The 25,228-nt window shown below is 36.8% G+C and overlaps 4 protein-coding genes across 4 annotated transcripts; 3 read left to right on the top strand and 1 right to left on the bottom strand.

Annotated features, from left to right (window-relative positions):
- Positions 1-518: 518 nt before the first annotated feature.
- Positions 519-10,093, top strand: LOC147552461 (protein NRT1/ PTR FAMILY 5.10-like). Its single transcript, XM_086665661.1, has 3 exons — positions 519-1,251; positions 8,332-8,882; positions 8,958-10,093. The coding sequence occupies exons 1-3, from the start codon at positions 835-837 to the stop codon at positions 9,784-9,786; spliced, it is 1,797 nt and encodes a 598-aa protein (XP_086521787.1). The 5' UTR covers positions 519-834; the 3' UTR covers positions 9,787-10,093.
- A 4,132-nt stretch (positions 10,094-14,225) lies between these two features.
- LOC147552462 (protein NRT1/ PTR FAMILY 5.10-like) lies at positions 14,226-17,242 on the top strand. Its single transcript, XM_086669648.1, has 3 exons — positions 14,226-14,754; positions 15,454-16,004; positions 16,178-17,242. The coding sequence occupies exons 1-3, from the start codon at positions 14,371-14,373 to the stop codon at positions 17,010-17,012; spliced, it is 1,770 nt and encodes a 589-aa protein (XP_086525774.1). The 5' UTR covers positions 14,226-14,370; the 3' UTR covers positions 17,013-17,242.
- Positions 17,243-17,725: 483 nt separating this feature from the next.
- Positions 17,726-22,358, top strand: LOC147552463 (uridine/cytidine kinase UKL1, chloroplastic-like). Its single transcript, XM_086670854.1, has 15 exons — positions 17,726-17,936; positions 18,123-18,305; positions 18,434-18,525; positions 18,627-18,696; positions 18,773-18,891; positions 19,522-19,618; positions 19,802-19,881; positions 20,295-20,489; positions 20,593-20,676; positions 20,767-20,827; positions 21,078-21,138; positions 21,326-21,422; positions 21,519-21,591; positions 21,872-21,954; positions 22,042-22,358. The coding sequence occupies exons 2-15, from the start codon at positions 18,158-18,160 to the stop codon at positions 22,186-22,188; spliced, it is 1,407 nt and encodes a 468-aa protein (XP_086526980.1). The 5' UTR covers positions 17,726-17,936; positions 18,123-18,157; the 3' UTR covers positions 22,189-22,358.
- Positions 22,359-22,478: 120 nt separating this feature from the next.
- On the bottom strand, positions 22,479-24,264 carry LOC147552464 (F-box protein At1g67340-like). Its single transcript, XM_086670855.1, has 4 exons — positions 24,172-24,264; positions 23,818-23,950; positions 23,552-23,714; positions 22,479-23,374 (listed from the first exon to the last, which is right to left on the bottom strand). The coding sequence occupies exons 2-4, from the start codon at positions 23,943-23,945 to the stop codon at positions 23,225-23,227; spliced, it is 441 nt and encodes a 146-aa protein (XP_086526981.1). The 5' UTR covers positions 23,946-23,950; positions 24,172-24,264; the 3' UTR covers positions 22,479-23,224.
- Between the last annotated feature and the right edge of the window lie 964 nt (positions 24,265-25,228).

Consider the following 25,228-nt stretch of genomic DNA (forward strand, 5'->3'; position numbering starts at 1 on the left):
CAAAAATTCTTTTGTTAGTATTTTATAATATTAGTACTAGTTGACAAAATTGAATGTTAGTTATCAGTTTTAATCAAAACAAAAACCTTTTAATCATAAATATTGGCAGGAAATAAACTTATAACCTTTAATTTACCATCTAAGAGACAGTGGACACTTAGACAGGTTAAAGATGAATAAGACTTGCAAACAAAACTGACCCATCAATCATCAGACCAAATTCTTAGCTTACACTCCAATTTCGTTTTCATATTCAATCTACTCTTTTAAGAAAACAATGTTAGAGACGTCGAGAGGTGGCATGGCGAGCCCCAATTGGTCAAGCAGTGAGGAGAGAGAAAAAAACTTAATTTTGGTCCCTCTCCCAACCCTCCGCTGATTTGGCGACATATCACTTGAGTGTGGAGTAATTGCAGAGAGAATGGTGAAAAAATATACTCCATTGATATGTCGCCACATCAGCAGAGTGTTGGAGGAGGGACCAAAATAAAAGGATGAATAGAATTTTTGAACTAATTGAGATTAGCCGTGTCATTTTCGGCCCTCCACCCCAAAAGCCGGGGTCATTTAGTACTTACAAGGCATAAGATAGATTGACTGTGGGAAAGCCATGTCAATTTCTATTCTTTTCTCCCAATAATGGTGGAACCTTATATATTACTATCTTAGTGTGGTCATATACTCATATATGTATATATATATATATATATATATATAATATATTAAAACATCTCAGCTAGTCTAGTTCTACTTCTATCTTCTAAACATATAGAGAGGGAGAGAGAGAGAGAGGGAGAGAGAGAGAGAGAGAGAGAGAGAGAGAGAGAGATCCTAATGGCAGGTGCTGATGTAGGTGATGAGATAAGTGGGTATGGTGAACCTTTATTGAAGGCAAGTAGTAGTAGTAATTTTAGTAGTGATGAAGGAGGGGGAGAGAAAAACAGATTTGTAAAAGGGGTGGTGGATTATAGAGGAGACAGAATATTTGATAGATCAAAATATGGTGGGTGGAAATCTGCATCTCTAATAGTTGCAGCTGAATTTGGTGAAACATTTGCTTATCATGGACTTTCATCCAACCTCATAACTTATCTCACTGGTCCTCTCAAACAATCTACTGTTGATGCTGCTGTTAGTATCAATGCTTGGACAGGAGTGGCATGGATGCTTCCTCTAGTTGGAGGTTTTGTTGCTGACTCTTATCTTGGCCGATTTCGTTCTATCTTGTTCTCTTCTATGTTCTACGTTCTGGTTCGTATATCTCTTCTCTCTCCCCTGTTTTGTTGCACCTTGTCTATTGAGTGGAGTAAACATCTCTTTGGGGCATAACAAAAGGGAAATGATAAAGTTACAAAAGATTTTGACAAAAAAAAGTTCCAACTGATGTGGCGGGTGTGGTTTCAAACTTTGACCAAATCTAGGCCGTTGAGAGATGAAAATCACAACCGCCACATCAGCGGGGAACTTTTTTTTGTCAAAATCTTTTGTGATTCTAGCATCTCTCATAACAGAATAGACATCCAAAGGTTTGGCTGATTGGCCACGAAACCTCCTTGATCGAGTGTCTAAAACCCTCCTTGAAGGAACAACTTTACCCCAAGCGAAGGAGATTCCAGCGAAGAGAAGGACCCCTTTATGGGAACAATTAAAGGGAGAGGGAGGTAGAGAGACAGAGAAAGCTAAAAAAAGGAAAAGAACGGAGAAGGAGAAATAATAGTCGCGGTGGTGGTTAAAGTGGTGGTGGTGGTGGTGAGAGGAGATGACGATCTTAAACCAAAAGTTTAAGGACTGCCGGCCATGGCAGTCCACAGAAGGCTCTAGTCGTTGTAACCGTCTTTTCGAGTACATCATTTTCTTTAATTTTAATAAATAAATAACTCCACTCTAACAATTCCTTTTAATATTTTTGTAAAAGAGACTAATAGACAACCTACTCTCCATACCAACAACAATTCAAATGGTCAAGTTTTTAATATCTATGTACCAATCATCAATATTTGATAGTTATGTCTATAAAGTGAGCTAATAGACAAATTATCTAGAGACGTAGGCGTAGACAATTGTCATTTATTTATAAGAATTAACAAGAAGAGATGAGAGAGAGACTCGGTTGAGTCTCTGTGAGATAGATAGAGAGAGAGAAAACCGAGTATGAGAAGAGAGGGAAAGTTGAGATTCAAACTCAATTCTCTATTATCAAATCAATGTGGTTACAAAGGTATATATAGGTTATGGTTATATAAGATTTACATAAGATTAAGTAAAAGATACATCAAGATATTATGCCAATTAGTTAATTGACTAGTTCCACCGGGTGTAAGTGTGGTGTAGCCGAGAGTTGCTTGACTAGAGTTGACTCTAATCGTTGATACTCCCCCTCAAGTTGGAGCGGAGATCGAAGATAAGCCCAACTTGCCAATTAATCGTTGAAAAATGTCAGATCCCAACGGTTTTGTAAAGACATCCGCCAGTTGCTCCGTTGTTGGTGTATATCTTGTCGTAATTAGTTTGTTTTTGATCTTCTCACGAACCAGATGACAATCAATTTCGATGTGTTTCGTTCTTTCGTGAAAGACCGGGTTGTCTGCAATATGTAGAGCAGCCTTGTTGTCGCAATAGACGATCATTGGAGCAGGATGAGAAATACCGAGGTCTTGAAGGAGAAACTTGATCCATTGTAATTCGCAAGTGAGAGATGCCAAGGCACGATATTCGGCCTCTGCAGAGGATCTAGCGACCGTAGATTGTTTCTTGGATTTCCAAGAGAGGGGACTATCGCCAAGAAAAGTGATGTAACCAGTGGTGGAGCGTCGGGTAGTGGGGCAACCAGCCCAGTCGGAATCACTGAAACCCGAAACTTGTAGAGAACTCGTAGAAGATAAAAAAATTCCTTTACCAAAAGAACCTTTGAGATAACGTAATACCTTGTGAGCGGCGTCGAGATGTGTATTACGTGGAGATTGCATAAATTGACTGAGAGTGTTGACTGCATAAGTAATGTCGGGTCGGGTGACTGTGAGATAAATCAGACGACCAATGAGACGTCTATATATAGTGGGATCAGGAAGTAAATCACCATCAGTAGAATTTAGCCGAAGTTTCTGGTCCATAGGAAAAGCGGAAGGACGGGAAGCAGTGAGACCAGAATCTTCGAGAATATCAAGTGAATAACGACGTTGACATAAAAATATGCCATGAGTAGAACGTGAAACCTCGATACCCAGGAAGTACTGTAGTCGGCCGAGATCTTTGAGAGAGAAGGTGGTATCGAGGAAAGATTTCAACTTTGAAATAGCTGTAGTATCGTTACCTGTGATGATTATATCATCAACATAAACTAGAACATAAACTACAGTGGAACCCTTGGAATAGGTGAATAGAGAATAATCTGCAAAAGATTGAGAAAAACCATGAGATAGCAAAGCAGAGGAGAATTTGGCAAACCATTGGCGCGATGCCTGTTTTAAACCATAAAGGGACTTGTTAAGTTTACAAACACGTTGCTCCCCCTTACTAGAAAAACCGGGTGGTGGTTTCATGAAAACCTCTTCGTCGAGATCACCTTGGAGAAAGGCATTATTGACGTCAAGTTGGTGGAGGGACCAACCCTTGACGGCAGCAATGGACAGTAATACACGGATTGTAACCAATTTTGCAACTGGCGCGAAGGTATCCGTGTAATCTAATCCCTCAATCTGGGTGTAACCTTTGGCCACAAGACGTGCCTTATACCTTTCGATTGAACCATCGGAGCGATGTTTGATTTTATAGACCCATTTACATCCAATGGGTCTCTTTCCAGGAGGAAGATCAACAAGAGACCAAGTATGATTAGATTCCAAGGCAGCTATTTCCTTAGACATTGCGTCTCGCCAATGAGAAGAGGTCATTGCTTGGGAAAATGAGCGAGGTTCCGTTTGAGAGAGAACGGAAGTGAGAAATATTTTGTGATCATGTGAAAAGTTGTCGTAAGAAATGTGATTAATTAACGGATAAGTGATAGAAGAGGAAGAATCCGGCGTTGGTAAAGCATTACAGTGATAGTCATGAAGGCGTGTTGGAACACGACGTAACCGGGCTGGACGAGAGTGATGTAATGGGACGGTTATCTCACTGTTGGAGGCAGGAGAGGTGCCTGTAGAGGCGGAAGGAGGAGTTGAGTGGTCGGCAGGTACCAGGGGAGCTGAGGTGCCTGTAGAAGAAGTGGTGGTCGTGGTGCCTGAAGAATCAGGGGGTTTGGTAAGTGATGCCGATGGGTCAATTACCGGTGTGCCTGTAGAGGAAACAGGAACGGCGACCGGTGTGCCTGTAGAGGAACCAGGGACAGTGACCGGTGTGCCTGTAGAGGAAACAGGAACAATGGGAGAAGACGGAACCGGGTTGTGTAAGTGTGGATCCGAAGTTGGAGTTGACGTCGAGCCGTGAGGAGAATGAAAAGAGCCGTCATCATGAATATTGATGAAGGAACGAGAGGAATTTGGAGAAGGCGGAAGAAGGGTACTCATGGGGAAACGATCTTCTCGAAAGATAACGTCGCGAGAGACGATGATTTTCTTAGAAGAAAAACAAAAAATCTTATAGCCTTTCTGGCCGTGTGGGTATCCAATGAATATGCCGGGAATGGAACGTGGATCCATTTTTGTTTTCGGGGACGGATGACGAGCATAGCAGAGACAACCAAACACTCTTAGATGAGTTAGAGATGGGGGGGAACCAAGCAATTTTTCATGTGGTGATAACCCATGAAGTAAAGGTGAAGGTAATTTATTAATTATGTATACTGCAGTTAGTACACATTCAGCCCAAAATTCGAGGGGTAGATGTGCTTGTAATCTAAGAGATCTAGCCACCTCTAATATGTGTCTGTGTTTACGTTCTACCACCCCATTTTGTTGGGGTGTGTAGGGACATGATCTTTGATGTAAAATACCATTAGTGTGTAGCCAATTTTGAACATCATTATTTAAAAATTCGGTTCCATTATCGGAACGAAGTGTTTGGATTTTCGGAAAAATTACGCTACCATTTCCCGAATGAAGAGAAGAAATGTCAGTACTAAATTGTGTACGGACATAATTAAGAAAATTAGAAAGGTATTTCTTAGTATTTGATTTGTGAGACAAAAGAAAAACCCACGTACATCGCGAGAAATCATCGACAAGCGTAAGAAAATAACGATTGCCGGAAAAGGAGGGAACAGAGAATGGTCCCCATAAGTCTGCATGAACTAATTCAAAAGGTTTTGAAGAAGTACTAGTACTAATAGGAAATGGCAAACGAGTCTGTTTAGATAACGGACAAATATCACACGGAATTTTATTATTCAAATTCAAAGAAACATAAGGAAATTTACTAGACAAGAATTTTAAACGAGATAAGCTAGGATGTCCTAAACGACAATGCCATAAATCCGAGACGGAATTACAAGTACGAAAAGCAGAAAATAAAATTTTGGGTTCCGTGTGAAGAAAATAGAGACCATCCTTGGGATCACCATGTCCAATCCTCTTGCCCGTCACTGGGTCCTGAAAGGTACATGAAAAAGAATTGAATATAACGTCACAAGCGAGTGAACGAGAAATTTCCGATACGGAAATTAAATGAAACTTAAATGAAGGAATGTGGAGAACATTGTGAAGATAAAAATTATTAGTGAAGTAAATACTACCAATATGAAGGACTTGTATCCGTGTATCATCCGGAAGTCGAACAAAATAATCCGGAGGTGCTCGGTTATAAGTAGAAAACAAAGACAAATCGGAACAAATGTGTTTAGAAGCGCCCGAGTCAATGACCCAAGGCGAAGAGGTAGTAGACATACCCGTGAGGTTCACACTAGCATCCTGGCCGAGCTTGACTGTTGCTGTTGGAGTCGAAGGAGGTGGTGTAGGAGGGGTGCCTGCAGACTGTTTCGGCTGGGCCAGAAGATTGCAAATATGGTTGTACTGTTCGGGTGTAAAAGAAGTCGCTAAAGGCGCCGCATTAGGGTTACCGACAGGCTGAACCGAGGCAGCAGTGGCTTGATTTCGATGACGATCAGGAAAGCCATGAAGCTTGTAACAAGTGGAGATGAAATGACCATGGACACGGCAGTGATCACAGAATGGACGTTGCCTCTTGGTTCGTTGTTTCTCGAATCGTTCGGGACGATCCGAATGGTGAAAAGAACCACGGTTTGCATTGTTAACGGCAAGGACAGCAGCTTCGGGATTCATGGAGGAATCGTTACTTAAGTTTTGTTGCACTTCCTCTTGCTTAACCAAGCTGTGAATACGAAGAAGGGAAGGGAATGGATCCATAATAAGAATCTGACTTCTAATCGCAGAGAAACGATCATGTAAACCTTGGAGGAACTCCATTGAACGATCTTGATTGTAGCGTTCGAAAATTGACTTACCATGTCCACACATACATGGTTCGATAGCAATAAGCGAGTTAAGTTCGTCTTGAATGGATTTCAAACGCGTGAAGTAAGCCGATACGTCAGAACCTTCTTGTTTTAAACAAGAAATGGCACGCTTGAGTTGGAAGATTTTGGGAGCGTTTGTGTGATGAAAACGTTCATGAAGATTTTTCCATATTTCTGCCGCGCTTTCATCATACAAGATTGATTGACGAATGTCCGGTTCAACGGAGTTTAGAAGCCAACTAGTGACTAAGTCATTGCATCGTTCCCATGATTCCAATTCGGTGGGAGAAGATGGACGAGGAATAGTTCCATCAACAAAGACGAACTTGCTTTTGGCGCGAAGAGCCATCTTCATGGCACGAGACCATGAAGGATAATTGTCGCCGGAAAGCAAAGGAGTGATCAAAATGGTTGTTGGAGAGTCGGAATGATGAACATCAAACATGGTGGTGGCGGTTTGGTGAGGGGTGACAGTGGTGCCCGAGATGTCGGATGAACTCATAGCTTAAAAAAAAATCGTGATTTGCTCTAATACCATAAGAATTAACAAGAAGAGATGAGAGAGAGACTCGGTTGAGTCTCTGTGAGATAGATAGAGAGAGAGAAAACCGAGTATGAGAAGAGAGGGAAAGTTGAGATTCAAACTCAATTCTCTATTATCAAATCAATGTGGTTACAAAGGTATATATAGGTTATGGTTATATAAGATTTACATAAGATTAAGTAAAAGATACATCAAGATATTATGCCAATTAGTTAATTGACTAGTTCCACCGGGTGTAAGTGTGGTGTAGCCGAGAGTTACTTGACTAGAGTTGACTCTAATCGTTGATAATTTAAAATGGTCCTTGGCAAGAACAATTATTTGAACCTTGACCTTATCTAAATTTATGGAATGATATTTGTCATGTCCTGCAAACTAAAGTATATAGATAGTAGAAGATATAATTGTTGCACCCATATCTATTGTGTGGATAAATTTGATTTATGTATAGATTGTTGTTGTTTTATGATTGTGCTTATCCCTTAACTAGGATACTTTTTTTTTTTTAATATTCTTGGGATATTTTTTACTTCTCACATCAATGAAGGTCCACTAGGAATAGACCACTAAGTATACTGCATACCTTACATCATGGTCACATTATTTGGTTCTTTCTTCTTCTTATGAACCACTCACCATATTACTATGTTTGATAATTTTAGCTGTTTTTTTTTTGTTGAAACAATCATATTAGGTGTTAGACAGTTAGAGTGACTTGACTATGGATATATTGGCAAAATTATGTGGCTCTAATTAGGTTTTGATGGAAAGTAATTAAGGCAACTATACATCTTAACTGCAACCTGCAGTATATCCTCATCTAAATATTAGGTGAGGTCTGTTTCTAAAAATAATCTTTATCTTTTTAAGTTGGTATCACAACTAGGCTCACACATGATAGGTTTAGTGACAACATGTGTTTGACGTCACAAAAGAAAATTTTCTTAGGCTTAAACGACGTTATACGTGACAGGACGTGTGAGAATGGTCTCACATAAAAAAAAGTACTTTAGTAACCAAAAATATAATATTTTAGTACTCTCTACTTAACTGTTTTTAAGTTTGATGACTACACACTTAACTTAAAGTATAAAGTTTTTGAGAAACGTAATCATGTTCTTCATTTATGTTGCAAAGTCATGGCGCTAAGATTTTCATTGGAATAGGCATCACCAACCGAACTACGTAACTGTCATATGTGTTATGTAATTGTTTAATTCTACTATTGCTTTTCTTCGTCTGCTTATTCATCGTCAAAACAGCTCAATAAGGAGTCAATCAGTCAAGTATAGGGGGTCAACCTTGATCTAGATTTATTGTTGATTCATTGATCAATAAACACCTCATAACCTAATTACTAATATTGTACTCTGTTTAGGGACTTGGATTTGTAACTCTATCAGCTATGCTTCCTTCACATGAGTGCTCTACTACTTCAAAGACAGGAGAATTCACTTACTGCAAGCCTCCTTCTTCATTTGAAGTCATCTTCTTCTTCTTCTCTTTGTACTTGGTAGCAATTGGGAAATCTGGATTCAAGCCTTGTGCACAAGCTTTTGGGGCAGATCAATTTGATGGACAAGACCCAGAAGAAGCGAAATCCCAGGGCTCATTCTTCAATTGGTGGTACTTTGGAGTGTGTATTGGTAGTTGCCTTTCTCTCTTGATTATCATCTACATTCAAGATAACTTGAGTTGGGCTCTTGGGTTTGGTATTCCTGCTATTTTCATGGCACTCGCAGTCGTTGTTTTATTACTTGGAACGAAATCATATCGATACAGTTTGAAAGAAGATAAAGAAAATCCCTTGTTGAGAATAGTCCAAGTGTTTTCTTTAGCATTTAAGAACAGGAGATTAACCTCAGCCTCACCTATTATCCAAGATGAAGAAACTGGAAAGTCGCTTCGAGTTGGTGCTAATCAATTCAAGTAAGATCACACAATCATATACATGTTTGTATGTATATAAGTTAATGTTAACTCTTTCTCATTTTCACCATACAGGTTCTTGGACAAAGCGTTGATCGATGTCTCAGATGGGACAGTTGGTTCGGGAAAACATGGCGTAAAATGTAGCCTTAGTCAAGTGGAAGATGCTAAGGCGGTATTACGTTTGTTTCCGATATGGACTACTTGTTTGATGTATGCAGTTGTGTTATCTCAATCTTGGACTTTCTTCACTAAACAAGGTAGTACCATGGATAGATCAATAACGAAAAACTTCGAGATACCACCTGCATCACTACAGACCTTTATATACATGTCTCTTGTTCTCTTCATTCCAATTTACGATCGTCTCTTTGTTCCTTTTGCTCGAGCATTTACTGGCAAACATAATGGAATAACCGTACTCCAAAGAATGGGGGGTGGTATGTTTTTCACAATAATATCAATGGTAGTAGCCGCGGTAATTGAAAAACAAAGACTAGAAGTTGTGAAACAATTTGGATTAATTGACATGCCAGACGCAATTGTACCGATGAGTATATGGTGGTTGGTTCCTCAATACGTCTTGTTCGGTCTTACTCAAGTTTTTACCATGATCGGTATGCAAGAATTCTTCTATGATCAAGTACCGGATGGGTTGAGGAGTGTAGGTGTCTCCATATACTTGAGCATACTTGGCATAGGCAGCTTTGTTAGTGGATTTCTCATCTCAATCATCCAAGCAGTAACTAGTGGGGATGGTCGAGATGGTTGGTTTCCAAACAACATAAATAGGGCGCATCTTGATTATTTCTATTGGCTTCTTGCTGGACTTAGCGTGATAGAGTTAGTCACACACATCTATTTCTCAAAATCTTATTTATATAAAAGAGGTCATTCCGTGTGAGGTCTAGATAGCGATGATGATGTTTTCACTTACATTCGTGAAGTTTGTATATATATCGATGAGACTCGAGGGTACGAATTATTGGTACTCTATAAGCTTAATGATTGGGCTTTGTATGTGTGAGGAGATCGAAATTCCATATTTGTAAATAAATAAGATAGCGTCCGAAATTACAGGTATATTGGCATTATAGTGCTATTTGTAAAATAAATTGTAAATGGTTAAGTGAACCACAAACATATGTGAGTGAAACATTCTTCCTTATAATTACAATATGAATATTACTTTTTTTTTTTATTGAAAGCAATATGAATATTACATTAATATAAGATGTAAAATTGGTTTGCATCTCTAGAGTTTGAGCAGATAAATTCCAACTAAGAACATCTCCACTGCAAGACTCTAATCAAAAATCCGAATAATATAATGGGCTTTGATTTATTGAGCTTGAGCTTATACCACTCTAATTGAAAATCCCAACAATATAATGGGCCTTGATTCATTGAACTCGAGCTCATACACTCATGTATGAGCTCGAGATCTTGACTGTTGATTTTTGTTAATAATTATTGTTAATAATTTTGTTTCTGGGTTATCTATCTTCCAGACTATTACATTATTCATCTTCATATAACTCAATCTCTTCTCTCGGCTCTGTTTCAAACTAGTTGTTGAAGCAAGCAAAGAGTCGTGGCAATTTTGTTAATAAGTAGGTTTAAGCAATTGATTTATGTAACCAATATCAAAATGGTACCACATTATTGTTTGCAAACTTCTTAGTACCCGTCGGTGGTGGACCTAAAATATTCTTTGTGGGGGTACTTTTAGTTGTATTAAGCAATTGTAAAATTATCTAATAAATCTTGATGTGTTGTCCAAACGAGCAATATGTAGATCATATAGTTACATTCTCAACCAATTTGGCTATTACTGACTTGTGAGTTGGGTTGACTGCAGTCTCAAATATTTATAATTAGTCTTATACACATTCGAATTATGTAAAATATAATGTATAAAATTTATTTTGAAAAATGAGACCTTTTATGTCTTGAAAAATGATCGTCAGAATTGAAGTTCAAGAAAAAGCTAAGGAGATAGATAGAGAGATGATTGATTTTAGAAAAAAAAAATACGTAAACAAAAAAAGAATATACTTATGTATACACACACATATATATAAGAAACTGAAATTGAAAAACATAAAAATAATATCGAAAAAATAGCGACAACAAAGTTAACGGGTTTTGCATGAATTTAAAGATAAAAGAAGATTTGATGCGAAAAAAAAGTCAAAATGAACAAATAAGGGCAAAAACGATACCTAGTTAAAGTAGAAGGGGCATAAACAAATATTGCCATGAATATTGAAATAAAAAGAAAACATAAGAATGATATAAAAAAAATAGTCACAACAAAGTTAATGGGGTTTATGTTGAACTTAAAGCTAAAAGAAGATTTGGTTCGAAAATAAAGTCAAAACGAAGAAATAAGGGCTAAAACGATACCTAGTTAAAATATAAGGGCATAAACAAAAAGATTTGACTTGAAAGTAAAGTCAACAGGAAAAAAATAAGGGCCAAAATGCTATCTAGTTAAAATACAAGGGGCATAAACAAATAATTTCATGGAAAATGAAAGGTTCAATGTTTTCTTTAAATCATATTTTCATTCATGAACAATGAGAAACGGTCCTTACAATTGAAGACTCCTAACAGATTGAAAGAAAAAGATGACTACTCTCAAAAGAAGTTAACTGAAAGGATTAAATTCAAATAGGTCAGCTGGTGGGGGGTAGTGCACAACCCCCGATATCATGAGTAGCTGTATTGCAATTTCGTAGACAGTATTGAAGCTCCACCTCTTTTGATCTCAGTCGTACATGTAATATTTCTATGTTTGTAGATAGGCTCCACGGTGGGATGATTGTGTCCTTAGATGATTAATCCACCATTGATCTTGAATCTCCCTCTAGTATAAAAGACTCACTTTTGATTTCTTCTTCAAGTTCTAACCTCCTTTCCACTGCGCCAAATACACTTAACGTTATCTTCTTTGTACTGTCAATTTTGAATGGGAAGTTTGACCAAAACCCCCTAAGACAATTGAGTTTTGGTTAAGAAGAACTTATTAATTTTTTATAGGCTTCAACTCCCTGTGACATTTTTTTAAATTATTTAACAGATGGAAAAGACGACTTTATTGGCTAAAATGCAATAATTTACACTGTTTTGCAAATCAATTGCAAATACTTTTTTGAAAAATAATCACGACATATCACATGTTTCTTTAAATTTTTTTCAATAGATTCCGAAGATGACGGAAAGATTAAAATAAAAAAATGTACAACTTTGTTGTTTCTTCTAAAATGTTGATATTCTCGCTTAATCATCCGAAGTTAAAGAATGATCTATTATCATTGAATACGTAATACAAATAGTTTATAATTCATCAAAATTTAACACACGTGATGTACATAAATTGAGTTCCTCTGCATTAAAGGTTATGCAAGTATGTCCAAAAGTAATTTAATTTTCATCTAAGTTGCAAAAGGATTCCAAAGCTTTGGTGACTTTACAATGAGTGTGCAGTGCTTTGCAAATTGGTTTTGCAGAGCATTGCAATGCTTTTGCAGTGACTTTCAAAGTAGTTTCTGTCTGATTCGAAAAAGATTTTCAAAGCTTTGCAAGAGCTTGCAACAATTTTGCACTGCTTTGCAGTGAGCTTGCACTGCTTTGCAATGAGCTTGAGTGTCTTGCAATGCTTGCAACAAGTTTGCAATGCTTTCCAATGAGTTTGCACTGCTTTGCAGTAGCTATAGCTACCAACATTTGTTCAGCTATCACAAAATAATTAGAAGTTCAAAGTACTTTTCTATCTATAGAATTGTTAAAACAATGAAAATTAGTAAATCAAAAAGTAAAATTAGACTTTGAAACAATAGAAGATTTTGCTTCCATTATTATTTATCCATAGAAATCAAAATGGGTGCTTTGAAATATTAGTTTTTCTGAAATTTTAGATTATATAAGGGATATTTTCGGTATTGAAAAATGAGTTATTTTAAAATTGTCCTTGTAAGTGCATTTCTAAACTTTCTAGTACTTAAAGGTGGGTGATTTGGAGAAATAAGAAAAGTATTCGGAGTGCAAAGACTTTCTCAAAAATTGATCCACTTTAGTTGACTTCGTTTCTTTCTAATGGTTAGAGGGAAACCATTTTTTTTTTTTTCTTTCTGTTAAGGAGAGGGAAACCATTTTGATTGAAGTTTTTTTTTTCTTTCTGGCATGGGTTTCTTCTTTTCATCTGTAACTGTGTTTTGTCAACTGGTAATTTAAGTTGATAACGTCTTTCATCAATGCAATTCTTCAGTACAAATGGCTCTTGAACTTCATCTAATAATGTTTCAGAAGATTATTGGAGGAATAAGAAGACATTTTTGTTCACCTTTAGAATATTGAAAAAAAGAAACCCAGATTGAAATTCTTAGAATGACCAAGTTTTTCGAAGTTCTATAACTGAAAAGGCTACAAAAAATGACTTCTAAATGGGACTAAAGAAGTTGAGTAAATATAGATGAGAGAGAGTGAAGTAATGAGGAAGCTTTGGTGTTTCAAATGAGGGTTTGGGGTTTAGTGAGAGAAAGTAGAGAGAGAGAGAGAGACTAAAACAGTAGTAGAGAATTGAGCGGAAGTCATAGGATAGGTGAGAGACTTCTTTTATTTCAATTAGGGGGCGTTGTTGTCTAGGTCTAGCTAGAGGACTCGGGGAGAGAGAAAGTGTTAAGCGTCTGTCATAATTACACGTATTATTGGAAGGAGGGGAGAGGAAGAAGAAGAGGAAAAAAATGTTGGTCGCCGGAATTAGAAGTGGTGGCCGGAGTTAGAGGTGGTGGTAGTCGGAGTTGGTGGTAAGAAATGAGGAAGAAGAAGATGACTTGTTTGCTTTTAAAATTTTGCATCCGAGAAATTCGTCAAAATTTACTTCTTCTCTTTAAAATTGTCTACTTCGGATAACATGTTAGAACTTCATCAATCACCCCCCTACTTAAAAGGACAAAAAGTCAATTTATAAAAAAGAAAAAAAAATGGACGTGCGACCTAATTTATGATAATTTTACATTTATTTAATTTAAGTTGGGCAAGTGTTTGTTAGTGGTATCGATTGATTGATTTTTTATGTGATTCTATTGGTCCCTCCCCCAGCCCTCCCCTTGTTGTGGGGGTATCTCACTGGAGTATATTTTTTCACCATTTTCTCACCACATCGTCGGAGAGCTGGGGAAATGACCAAAATAGAGGGATAGAATAGAAATTGTCTTATTTTTGTAGCAAGAGAGATGAATATGGATGTATCAGATATTACATAGTATATTATATTTTCCTTTTAATTGATAGGAAGCAGTATCCATTATTTAATTAATAGTATCCGATTTATTGTTTGTTTAATTAACAGCCGTATCAGGTAATTGATCTCTCAATTTATGTCATCTCTAGTCTTTGTTTCAGCCTTCATCGTCTGTCACCTAAAGGCTAAGAGAGAGAAAGAGAGAGAGAGAGAGAGAGAGAGAGAGAGAGAGAGAGAGAGATGAATGTATCAGACGATAATGTTGATGAATACCATGTATTGATTAATGGAGAAGATGACAACAATAATGGTGTTGTTTTTGAAGGTATGGTTGACTATAAAGGAGAGAGAGTGATTGATAGATCAAAATATGGTGGATGGAGATCTGCAACTTTCTTGATTGCTACTCAAATTGCTGAAACATTTGCTAGCTTTGGTGTCTCTTCAAACCTCATAACCTATCTTACTGATGGTCCACTCCGCCAACCAACCACCACAGCTGCCGCTAATGTCAACGCCTGGATGGGAACCGTATGGATTCTTCCCGTCTTTGGTGCTTTCGTCGCCGACTCTTATCTTGGTCGATTTCGTACTGTCCTAGTCTCCTGTCTTCTCTACATTATGGTTAGTCTCTCGCCGTCTCTCTCTCTCTCTCTCTCTCTCTCCTTTTACATATATGAAAATGTGGTTTTTGTTATTTATGGAGTTATTTAGAAAGAAAAATGATAGGAAACAAGAAAAAATAGACAAAAATCTTACATGACTGGTCATGATTATTCATGTTTTCAATGATTTTAATCCAGTCAACCAGAAATCACAGCAACCGAGATAATATTTTTGTCTACAGTCTGTCTAGTTTTTCAATTCATCACAAAACAATCTCCCTCCTCCCAAAATCTTAAGACATCTTAAAGCTTATAGAATTTATGAAATCTTATATCATTCAAGACTAATAAAACTAGTTCTTTTGACATTTATAATGTTGGATCAAGTTTCATTAATTTGTTCCAACAGGGCTATAAACATTAACAAACTACCATTCTGATTTGTTCTACAGATGTCATTTTTTTCTTTAAAATTTAGCACAAAAAAAATGATAAGAATGACAAAACATTTTTTTTTTGCTGTATAATGTAATATTTGTTGATTGAAATTTGAATCCAGACTTCAATAAATATTTTAGACTAATTAAGAAAACATTTTTATCTATAAATAATTTCATTCTAGACGTGTAATTTATTCTTGTTGACGTAAAACTAAAAAGAAGTTTTCACATTATTTGAGTATGATTTGTAAACTACTTCTAATTTTATTATTTTGCAGGGACTTGGGCTCTTAACTCTATCGGTTGTGCTTATTTCTATTTCAAGCAAGTCGATCGACAATGAGGAGAACACTAGCTCTTCCTCTTCTTCCTTCCAAGTTATCTTACTCTTCTCTGCTTTGTATCTAATTGCATTTGGGGAAGGCGGGTATTTGCCGTGTGCGCAAGCTTTCGGGGCTGATCAATTTGATGGACAAAACTTAGAAGAATCCCAATCAAAGAGCTCATTCTTCAATTGGTGGCTTGTGGCATTATGCATTGGTAGTACCATGGCTTCCTTGATATTGAATTATATTCAGGATAACATGAGTTGGACACTTGGATTTGGCATCCCTTGCATTTTCATGATTATAGCTTTAACCTTTTTCTTGTTCGGCATAAAAACATACCGGTACAGTGTGAAAGAAGAAAAGGAAAATCCGTTTATGGAAATAACCAGAGTATTTGTTGCAGCTGCACGAAATTGGAGAGCTACCTCAACTTCCCTTGTTGTCCAAGAGGAGGCAATGGGGAAGTTCCATTCGAGACATGGTTGTGCTAAGAAATTCAAGTAAGTAAATTCAAGTAAGAGTAATTTGGGAGTTCGTTAGTAAGTATGAACTATTTTTCTTTTTTATAGAAAGGGGTGGAGTATAAACTGTTTTTTTTTATCGATAGGGGCGGAGTATAAACTTATCCTTTTGGTCATGTTCTAAATCCCTATATATGTTGTTTCTTCGGCAGGTTTTTGGACAAAGCCTTAATTGATATGTCAAATGAAGATTCCAAAGGTTATTTAAACGATGGAGGAATACCATGTACTAGTACTCAAGTTGAAGAGGCCAAAATGATACTGCAATTGGTTCCTATATGGATTGTATGTTTGGTTTATGCAATTGTGTTTGCCCAATTCTCTACCTTCTTCACTAAGCAAGCTAGTACCATGGATAGATCAATAGGAATACATATAGAAATTCCAGCTGCCTCATTCCAAATCTTTATATACTTCTCTGTTGTTATATTCGCTGTAATTTACGATCGTCTACTAGTTCCTTTGGCTAGAGAAATTACTTCTCAACCCAATGGGATAACAACGCTTCAGAGAATTGGTAGTGGTATGTTTATTTCTACCATATCCATGGTGGTTGCAGCTATGGTCGAGAGACGGAGGATTCAAATTGCTGAAGATTTCAGTCTCACTGATATCGCGAACGCAACAATTCCAATGGGTGCGTGGTGGTTGGTTCCTCAATATGTCTTATGTGGCCTTGCTCATTTCTTAATTCTGGTTGGCTTGCAAGAGTTCTTCTATGATCAAGCTCCGATAAGATTGCGGAGTTTGGGTCTGTCTATGTACACGACTATGTTTGGCATCGGAAGCTTTCTTAGTGGTTTTCTCATCTTCCTCGTTGAATGGTTAACTACAAGTGGGAATGGTGAACATGGATGGTTATTGAACAATCTAAACAAATCACATCTTGATTACTTCTATTGGCTTCTTGGTGGACTAAGCCTGGTAGAGTTTTTAGCCTTCTTATATGTTTCAAAATCTTATTGCTATAAACAGAATGTTTGTTAGTATTTATGTCCTATATGTACGTTTACGTTTTAAGTAGGGTGAGTTACATGAGATATGTCAGTGAGATATTACATGCCCTTACCTGTTGCTCGTGATCGAAATGAAGTGTTCATTATAAGATCATGAAAGAGGGCATTGTCCTTGATGAAGTAATGTGTCTCTCTATTCTTAACACATTAAGTCTCTATCCTCTTTTATATATAATTTTGATGAAGTTGGTAAAGTTAAAATTAAATGAATTAAACTATGATAGTTTAAGTGAGGATTTGAAGATGATAAAGACCATGAAAAAAGTACAGCTAAGATTTCACATATGAAAATCAAACCAAAAACTAAAGGGTTTATTCCCTAATTGCCTCTGCCTCTTCGGTTAGTGGAAATCGTGTGTCTTCGTCAATATCAAAAACTTTTGGGTAACTCACAGAGCCTTTGTCAAGAGTAAAATCTCGTATCTGTGGGTTTGGGTCCGGGGTTTCTAAGACGGACACAATATCGATAATCGCTAAGACATGGGTCACACCCTCCCTCAAGTTAAACCAAAATTTTCTAATTCCCCCGTGAAAAATCAATTCCACCAATTTCCTTTTTTTTTTTTTTTGAAACCAAGCGAACCATATTCATTCATACGTGATTGAATCACAATCGTTACATGGATGATAATAATTATTTATTTCTTCAAACATTATGAGAGTTGCATACCTTGTCCTGCCGGAGACGGTCACCAGAAAATCCCTCACGAGGGGAGGGCCCACTAAGATTTGTAATTTTGTTAACATTATCAGGGGTAATTTCGTAGTTTCTTTATTATAGTATTTTATTTAGGGTTGGTTTTTCCGCGGGAGTTGTATGTGGGAATCAATAGAAATCCAAGGAAACCCACTGTTACTCATCATAATCTTCAAGAATCAAAATCCAAGTTAAAAGGTTAGTTCTTTGATAGGTTTTGTTTTAGGGTTTTCATTGTTCTTCAATGGGTGTATTCTTCACATAGTTATTTGATCTTATCCTTTTATATTGTTATTGTATGATCTTTATATTTATATTTTGAATCATGAAAATGTCTATTGTAAAGAATGTGAAAACCTAAACTATAATTTATGGACATTTTAGGCTCTGAGAACTCATAAGGTTTTTCAAAGATTAGAATGGATTATATAATGGAAGCAGCAGCTGATGCACATTTCTCCGGTTTACGTCTTGATTCATCAACTTCTCTTACTTCGCTAACTTCGTCTTCCTCTGCTACTCTAACTGATAACAATAATAATTCTCACAAGCAACCGTTCGTCATTGGTAATTCCCATTACATAACTTAAATCTTCTACCCGTCTTGTATTGTTCGTTCTCGTTCTCTGTAATTTTTTTGTGTTCTAAGCTAATTTAGAGGTGTTTGTTTTGCTTTTTGGGTGGAAATTGTGTAGGAGTTTCAGGAGGTACAGCATCTGGTAAGACCACTGTTTGCGAGATGATTGTTCAACAACTTCACGATCAGCGGGTTGTACTTGTTAATCAGGTTTATACTTTTTCAGTGTTATATTGATTGTCATTCACTCAATAAAACTAATTACTAATCATTTGAATAGGTTTAGACTTAAATCTTTATTTGTTGCTCAGGATTCATTTTACCGGGGTTTGACTGCCGAAGAATCTGAACGTGTACATGAATATAATTTTGATCATCCCGGTAATTCATCTTATGAATTTGAATAGATTCAGTGGTGTGTATCTACATTTTAAATTTAATAGTAGTTTCATCACAGATGCCTTTGACACTGAACAACTACTTGATTGTATTGGAAAGCTCAAGCGCGGACAATCTGTCCATGTTCCAATTTATGATTTTAAAAACCATCGACGGTGCTCTGAAACTTATAGGCAGGTATGTTTTAATTCATCGTAATTGAATGCCTATTATCGGGCGCATATTTTTATTGAAGTGACCTGCGATTGCGATAATTAGAACCTGCTACTTGTACCGTCGTACGGCATAACTGAATCTCCGTTGAGTGGAAAACTTTCTTTTGTTTTATAAAGTTCACTTGTATAAAGTGAGGAAACTCCATTTAAGATGACTCATGTGTGATGGGAAGCTAGAAGTGCTTTGCCATGTGTTCACACAGAGTGAAAATGGACACAGTCACTCCACAAACACCTCCTTGGTTTCTTATCTGTTTTCCAGTTTAATTAGAATCCTTTCAAGGACTTGCTAATGTTACTGAGTAATAAAAAGTTATAAAAGGTCGGACCCTCAGTTAGTATGACGATTACGTCACAAAATCTTGAGGCGAAGTAAGCCGTAAGGTACAACTCATTCTTTTGTTCTCTTCAGAGACATCTCTGTTTGTACTTATCTGGATAACCATTTCGGGTAAATGCATCTGTTGTCGTTTGTTTAAGCTTTTCGAGATATTGGTTTCCATGGCTGACGTAACCGCAACTTGATAAATATGGTTTTTTGTGTGCCGTGCATGTACAGTCTGTGACTACTTATCTAAATAACTTTTTTCAGGTAAATGCATCGGATGTCATTATTTTGGAGGGGATATTGGTTTTCCATGACCAAAATGTCCGCAACTTGATGAATATGAAAATATTTGTTGACACAGGCACGCCTTCTTCTGTCCTGCTAATACTATGATTTTGCGAGAAAAATATCAGCAAACTTTTGATGTTTTGGTTACAGTTCATGGTTTCGTTCATGAATCATCTCAAAATGTTCTGATATTGTTTCTTTGTTTTCTCCCGCTTTTCTTTTTTGGTTTTCTTATCTTGTTGATTACTATATTTAGATGCTGATGTGAGGCTTGCTCGTAGAATAAGGCGCGACACTGTTGAGAGGGGAAGAGACATAAAGTCTGTCCTTGAACAGGCAAGTGGAAATTTGTATTTCTTCATCTTGATGACCTACAATTATGTTATTTTTGTTTGACAAAATTTGGTAACCAACTCTTCATCGAACTCCGTTGGAGTAGGTCACTTTTTCCACACAATCTTAAAAAGGTGGTTGCGTCATGGCCTATGAACCTCCCCAGAGCTATGTGTGGCCTCACAAGCAGTTTCTGTCAGGGACTCAGGGCAACATTTTTTTGGCTGTCCCACGAGTAGGAAAAAAAGAATAGGTCCTATTATTGGCAATAGGTTAAGACGAAATGCAAATGTTTTGTTGTTTATGCAGGATGGACGATACCGAAGGGGTAGTAGAATGATAATTTTCAAAATTTCTGCCTTATCAAGAGTGACCACCTTACTTGGTAAATGTTTTATTGGGTGTTGGTTGTGCAGTATGCTAAGTTTGTGAAGCCTGCTTTTGATGATTTTGTTCTACCATCGAAGAAATATGCTGATGTGATCATACCACGAGGAGGTGATAATCATGTTGCAATTGATTTGATTGTGCAACATATCCATACAAAGCTTGGTCAGCATAATTTATGCAAAATATATCCAAATCTACATGTTATTCAATCAACATTTCAGGTACTTTTGTTTCGTGTTCTACTTTGCTACGGTATTGATTATCTTCACCTAATTGATGTTATAGTATGGCTTTATACTGATGAGGAGACATCTTATGACACAGATAAAAGGAATGCATACACTAATCCGAAACCGTGAAATATCAAGGCATGACTTTGTCTTTTATTCAGATCGGCTTATTCGTCTGGTATGTTCTTCCAAACAACTTCGATATATTCACTGTTTCCTGTACAGTTGCGGCTTGAGGTTTTGTACTGATCAATGTATACCATCCCAGATCGTTGAACATGGTCTTGGTCATTTGCCGTTCACGGAGAAGCAAGTAGTCACTCCTACAGGTATCTTTCTAAGTAAACCGTTTTTTAACTTTTCTACCAACTATCTTGTGAATAACTCAGGATAACGCCTAGTGGACTCATATCTTTCCAACATATAAGCGACACAAAAACCCAATTTGATGTAAGACCAATAAGAAGCGTGTGTGACAGGATAACGGAAATTGCAGCCCTTGCAACTATAGGAATAGGATTATATCTTTTCTTCTGTTCTGGATCAGTATATTGAAATCATGCTTTTCTTCTGCTTCAGGATCAGTTTATTCAGGAGTTGAATTTTGTAAGAAACTGTGTGGGATATCGATTACTCGAAGGTAAGTTGTGACTTTTGGTTCCTTTATTTTTGTTGTTCTGAAAAATTTGATCAACATATTATTTAGTCGGGAATTGGTTAAGCACGGAAGGGCTCTCTTCACTTCTTCCAGTGACCCCATCCCCACTAACACAACTTTACATAGTGGTAGCCAGTAACTTGGTTGACAAGCGCTTGTCTTTTTGCAGCGGCGAAAGCATGGAAAATGCATTAAGTGCATGTTGCAAAGGAATAAAAATTGGAAAAATATCGATTCAGCGAGTCGGAGGAAACAACGGAGAACAGGTGAATCTTTTTGTAAAAATATTGTCATACTTTCAGTTGAAATGACAATGTGAAAGATTTTCTCACCCCCCATTTCTATTTGTTTACTGCAAACAGGTTACATGTGAGAATCTTCCCACAGATATTTCAGAACGTCGTGTATTAGTTCTAGACCCAGTTCTTGCTACAGGTAAATCTTTCTTATTGAACCATTTGAACCGACTAGTTCAAGCTGACATTCGGTGTCAAAATTCGAACCAACATGTAATGTCAGTTAACAAGAACCCATATCGCGTGGACTTTCATGTCACCACCATCAACATCGTAGTGGTTCCTCGTTGTCCAAAGTCAAATGTGGCTACCGAGACTGAAAGCTAATATCGGAATTTCTTGACATCAATATATCATGTTTCTTTGTTTCATCTATTCGGATTGATTTTTACATATATTCTCTTGCTTTCTGTCAAAAGGTAATTCTGCAAGTCAAGCAATTCAATTCCTGATACAGAAAGGAGCTCGAGAGTCTAGCATAATTTTCCTAAACCTCATCTCCGTGAGTATTCATCCCATCTGACTTGTGTTGGTGTATAACTATAAATTTTTTAGACGTGTATCATTTAATACTGTTCTTATGTTCTAGGCACCAGAGGGGATTCACTGTGTTTCCAGACGTTTCCCACTGTTGAAAATTGTGACATCCGAGATTGATGAATCACTGAATGAAGAGAATCAAGTCATACCCGGACTAGGGGAGTTTCATGATCGCTACTTCGCTACCGATGATTAATTTGATGGTCTTTATGAAGTCGGGAATTTTTTCATGTGAGAGAAATAATTACCAATTAGTTTGAGTAAAATCCTTAAATAGGTTCTTAGAAAAGTCGGTATGCCTATTCTTCTAGATGACTATACATTTCATTGTTAATTTGCAATAAGATCACAAGTTTAATACTTGCATAACTAGTTGTATACATGACAGTACGACACTAAGTTAATCCTATTTCTTTCAAACCTAAATCTGTGAGTGTGTGTTGAGAGAGAGAGAGAGAGAGAGAGAGAGAGAGAGAGAGAGAGAGAGACCAACTGAAGTGCTCATTCTTTTATAAGGTAGTCAACAAACAAGAACAGAAGCAGGTAACCTGCTCGATTACAATCAAGAAAAATGAACCACCTAAATGAAGAAGTAGTATTGTTCGAGAGGCCAAGAAGAAAGCAAATTGAGTGGAAAAGTAATAGACACATGATATTTGTTCATCAAAATGTTATGAGTTTTCTAATTCATCTCCTAACTTGTTTCCTTATTCAAAACTATATGCACAAACAAAACGAGATTACCTCTATTACTCGACGACGGCAAGAGTCCTTATCAAAGTATCCATTTCTATAAAGTCAGTATCGTTGAATTCCTCGTCATCATCTTCCATTTCCTTGTCTTCATCGGCGGCATTATGAAGACATTTCTCGCGGTGTCCAAGCATCCAGTCCAACTTCTGACAAGCTAATGAACAATAGCAATCTCCACAAGTAGGGCAAAGTCGAAACTGCAGTGGTTTTGTTTCAGTTAGTCCACAACCTACTAACTTACATATCTTCCTATGCGCCGAAAGTGATGGTCTGCTTCCTGCTCCTCTGGTTGAGAACCACTCAACCAAAAACCCATGAACAACAGGTGGTTCAGGTCTTATAGCTTCCTTGAGGAAGGATTTGGCGCGAGCAATCAACATATTCCCCATTCGACGATCTTCATCAATGCCAAGTTTGAACCTATAACCTAGTTCTAAAATTGCTCTAACATCAAGTAGTTCTGCTGCTCGTGCACAGAGCTATATTCCAGCAACTTCGTCTTCATGGCCTTTTGCATTGTTGAACTTAATCACAGCTAGGGCGTAAATAGCAGGGGCATAGAAAGAACTAGCTGCTTTATTTAATAGAGCTTCTCCTCTTTTAGTATTCTCCAAACAGTAAACCATTATCTGCACAAGAAAATGAATTACTCCATATGAGAACTTGAATCTAGTATTTATGTATTCAAAAGGTCTAACAATTGTTATTATGACTGATTTCATTGAAACATAAACAAATTTCCACAAAACGAAAGAGAATTCTAGAGAGAGAGAGTGAGAAGTCTAGAGAGAGAGAGAGAGAGGTACCATTCCTCCTGTATAAGATGCTTCGACATTTCCGGCCTCAATGCAGTCAAGCAAAAACAGTCCAGCAGAAACAGAGCAAGTTCTTCCATTAAGCGGAAACAAAGAAGAAGGAAGATCTTTCAAAAATACAGGTTCCAGAATAAGATTTGTAATTCTCTTGCATCTATTTGAACCAAAGATCAACAAAAAACTCGAAATTAATGAAGAAATCAACAGATCTATAGAAATTAGAGAAAACAGAGTACCTAGTAGCAGTAGAAACTTACATCAACAGCAAAATTTCAAGATCTGAGTAACTTGTAGCAGTAGAGATGATTTTTTCTAAGATCAAGTATATAATTTCCTTAGGCATTTCATTATGGAAAAAAGATTCATCATCGATGATCATCTCCATATCTTCTGTTATTTTTCATATCACAAAAAGCAGAAAATCTCAGTGTTTAATAAGAATCAAAACCTTATTAGTATGAGAAAATAAAACAAACAATCAATTTGATTCACAACTAACGAAATAAGATTTTGATTGGGACGAGCAAAACTGAAAACAAAATATTATAGAATCGCTAAGAATGAAGTATTAGCAGTAATCAAAAGGAAATTGAGATGAAATCATGAATTACCAGAAGAATTAGTCTAGAATCTTCTCTCTTCCTTCAATTTCTTAGCAGAAGCTTCAAATCTTCTTCAGTTTTTTTGTTTTGAATTTTGGAGGGAAATGGGAGTTGTGATTTGGAAGTCTATATATAGACGACTAGAAAACTGGGTCGAAAACTGTGAAGCAAAATTACTATGACGAAAATATCCTTATATTTTCGTTAAATCTCCGAAGTGGTACTATTAAGTTCACATGCAAACAACAAACTACTACTTTTTTTTTTTTTTTCTTTTGAGGATTGACTACAATGGTCATTACAAAGCCATTGATGAGCACGATAACTGACGAAATATTACCGGTCTAAAACCCGACGAATGAAATGGCTTAAAGCTGACGAATTAAATGACCTAAAGCTTACAGAAACTACTACTTAACAACGAAAGTACACGATTTAGACTTGCAACAAAACAAAAGTAGACAATTTAGAGGGGCTTGAAATGGATTCGCTAGTGTCTTAATTGAAATTGGCTGACCAGATTTAGGGCTGAGAAGACGGCCCCATATCTGCCAGAGTCCAACCGTGCCCATGGGCGGCACCGTGGTAGCTACCTGCCACATGACCACTCCGCTCATCACGCAAGTGTCGTATGTTTACACATATAGTTTACTTACAGTTTACTTTAAGAACTCTTTTATTAGTCTTTACATGACAGTGTTCACTAATCCATTTGAGTAGTTTGGTATGTTATTTTAACATTTTATAAAGCTAGAAGAGATCTCAAGCTAGAATGAGAGGTTGGGTGAGAAAAAATGTTTTTTTTTTTTTGAATTGGTAAGCTTGTGCCTCGAACCCTTGGCCTTTAAATTGGAAGACTTACCTCTTACCACTTGAGCCAAGGGTTATTGGCAGTGAGAAAAAATGTTACACTGTTGTTATCAAAATCATGTATTTATTGAATTATATTAATATAAAATGCATAAATTTTATTGTTAATTTCCAATAAGATAACAAGTTTAATACTTGCATAACTAGTTGTATACATAACATTATAAGTTAATCCTATTTCTTCCAAACCTAAATC

This window comes from Eschscholzia californica, unplaced genomic scaffold (assembly GCF_041429995.1).
Source record: "Eschscholzia californica isolate CP2 unplaced genomic scaffold, dmEscCali1.0.p SCAF_3, whole genome shotgun sequence".
Classification (NCBI taxonomy): Eukaryota; Viridiplantae; Streptophyta; class Magnoliopsida; order Ranunculales; family Papaveraceae; genus Eschscholzia; species Eschscholzia californica.

Coding starts and splice junctions, on each gene's coding strand:
- LOC147552461 (XM_086665661.1), top strand. CDS start 835: ATGGCAGGTGCTGATGTAGGTGATGAGATAAGTGGGTATGGTGAACCT. Junction 1,252..8,331: donor CTTCTATGTTCTACGTTCTG/GTTCGTATATCT, acceptor TACTCTGTTTAG/GGACTTGGATTTGTAACTCT. Junction 8,883..8,957: donor GTTGGTGCTAATCAATTCAA/GTAAGATCACAC, acceptor TTCACCATACAG/GTTCTTGGACAAAGCGTTGA.
- LOC147552462 (XM_086669648.1), top strand. CDS start 14,371: ATGAATGTATCAGACGATAATGTTGATGAATACCATGTATTGATTAAT. Junction 14,755..15,453: donor CCTGTCTTCTCTACATTATG/GTTAGTCTCTCG, acceptor ATTATTTTGCAG/GGACTTGGGCTCTTAACTCT. Junction 16,005..16,177: donor GGTTGTGCTAAGAAATTCAA/GTAAGTAAATTC, acceptor TTTCTTCGGCAG/GTTTTTGGACAAAGCCTTAA.
- LOC147552463 (XM_086670854.1), top strand. CDS start 18,158: ATGGATTATATAATGGAAGCAGCAGCTGATGCACATTTCTCCGGTTTA. Junction 18,526..18,626: donor GGGTTGTACTTGTTAATCAG/GTTTATACTTTT, acceptor TTTGTTGCTCAG/GATTCATTTTACCGGGGTTT. Junction 20,490..20,592: donor TTATTCAATCAACATTTCAG/GTACTTTTGTTT, acceptor CTTATGACACAG/ATAAAAGGAATGCATACACT.
- LOC147552464 (XM_086670855.1), bottom strand. CDS start 23,945: ATGGAGATGATCATCGATGATGAATCTTTTTTCCATAATGAAATGCCT. Junction 23,715..23,817: donor CTTGAAATTTTGCTGTTGAT/GTAAGTTTCTAC, acceptor TGGTTCAAATAG/ATGCAAGAGAATTACAAATC. Junction 23,375..23,551: donor CATCTTATACAGGAGGAATG/GTACCTCTCTCT, acceptor TTTCTTGTGCAG/ATAATGGTTTACTGTTTGGA.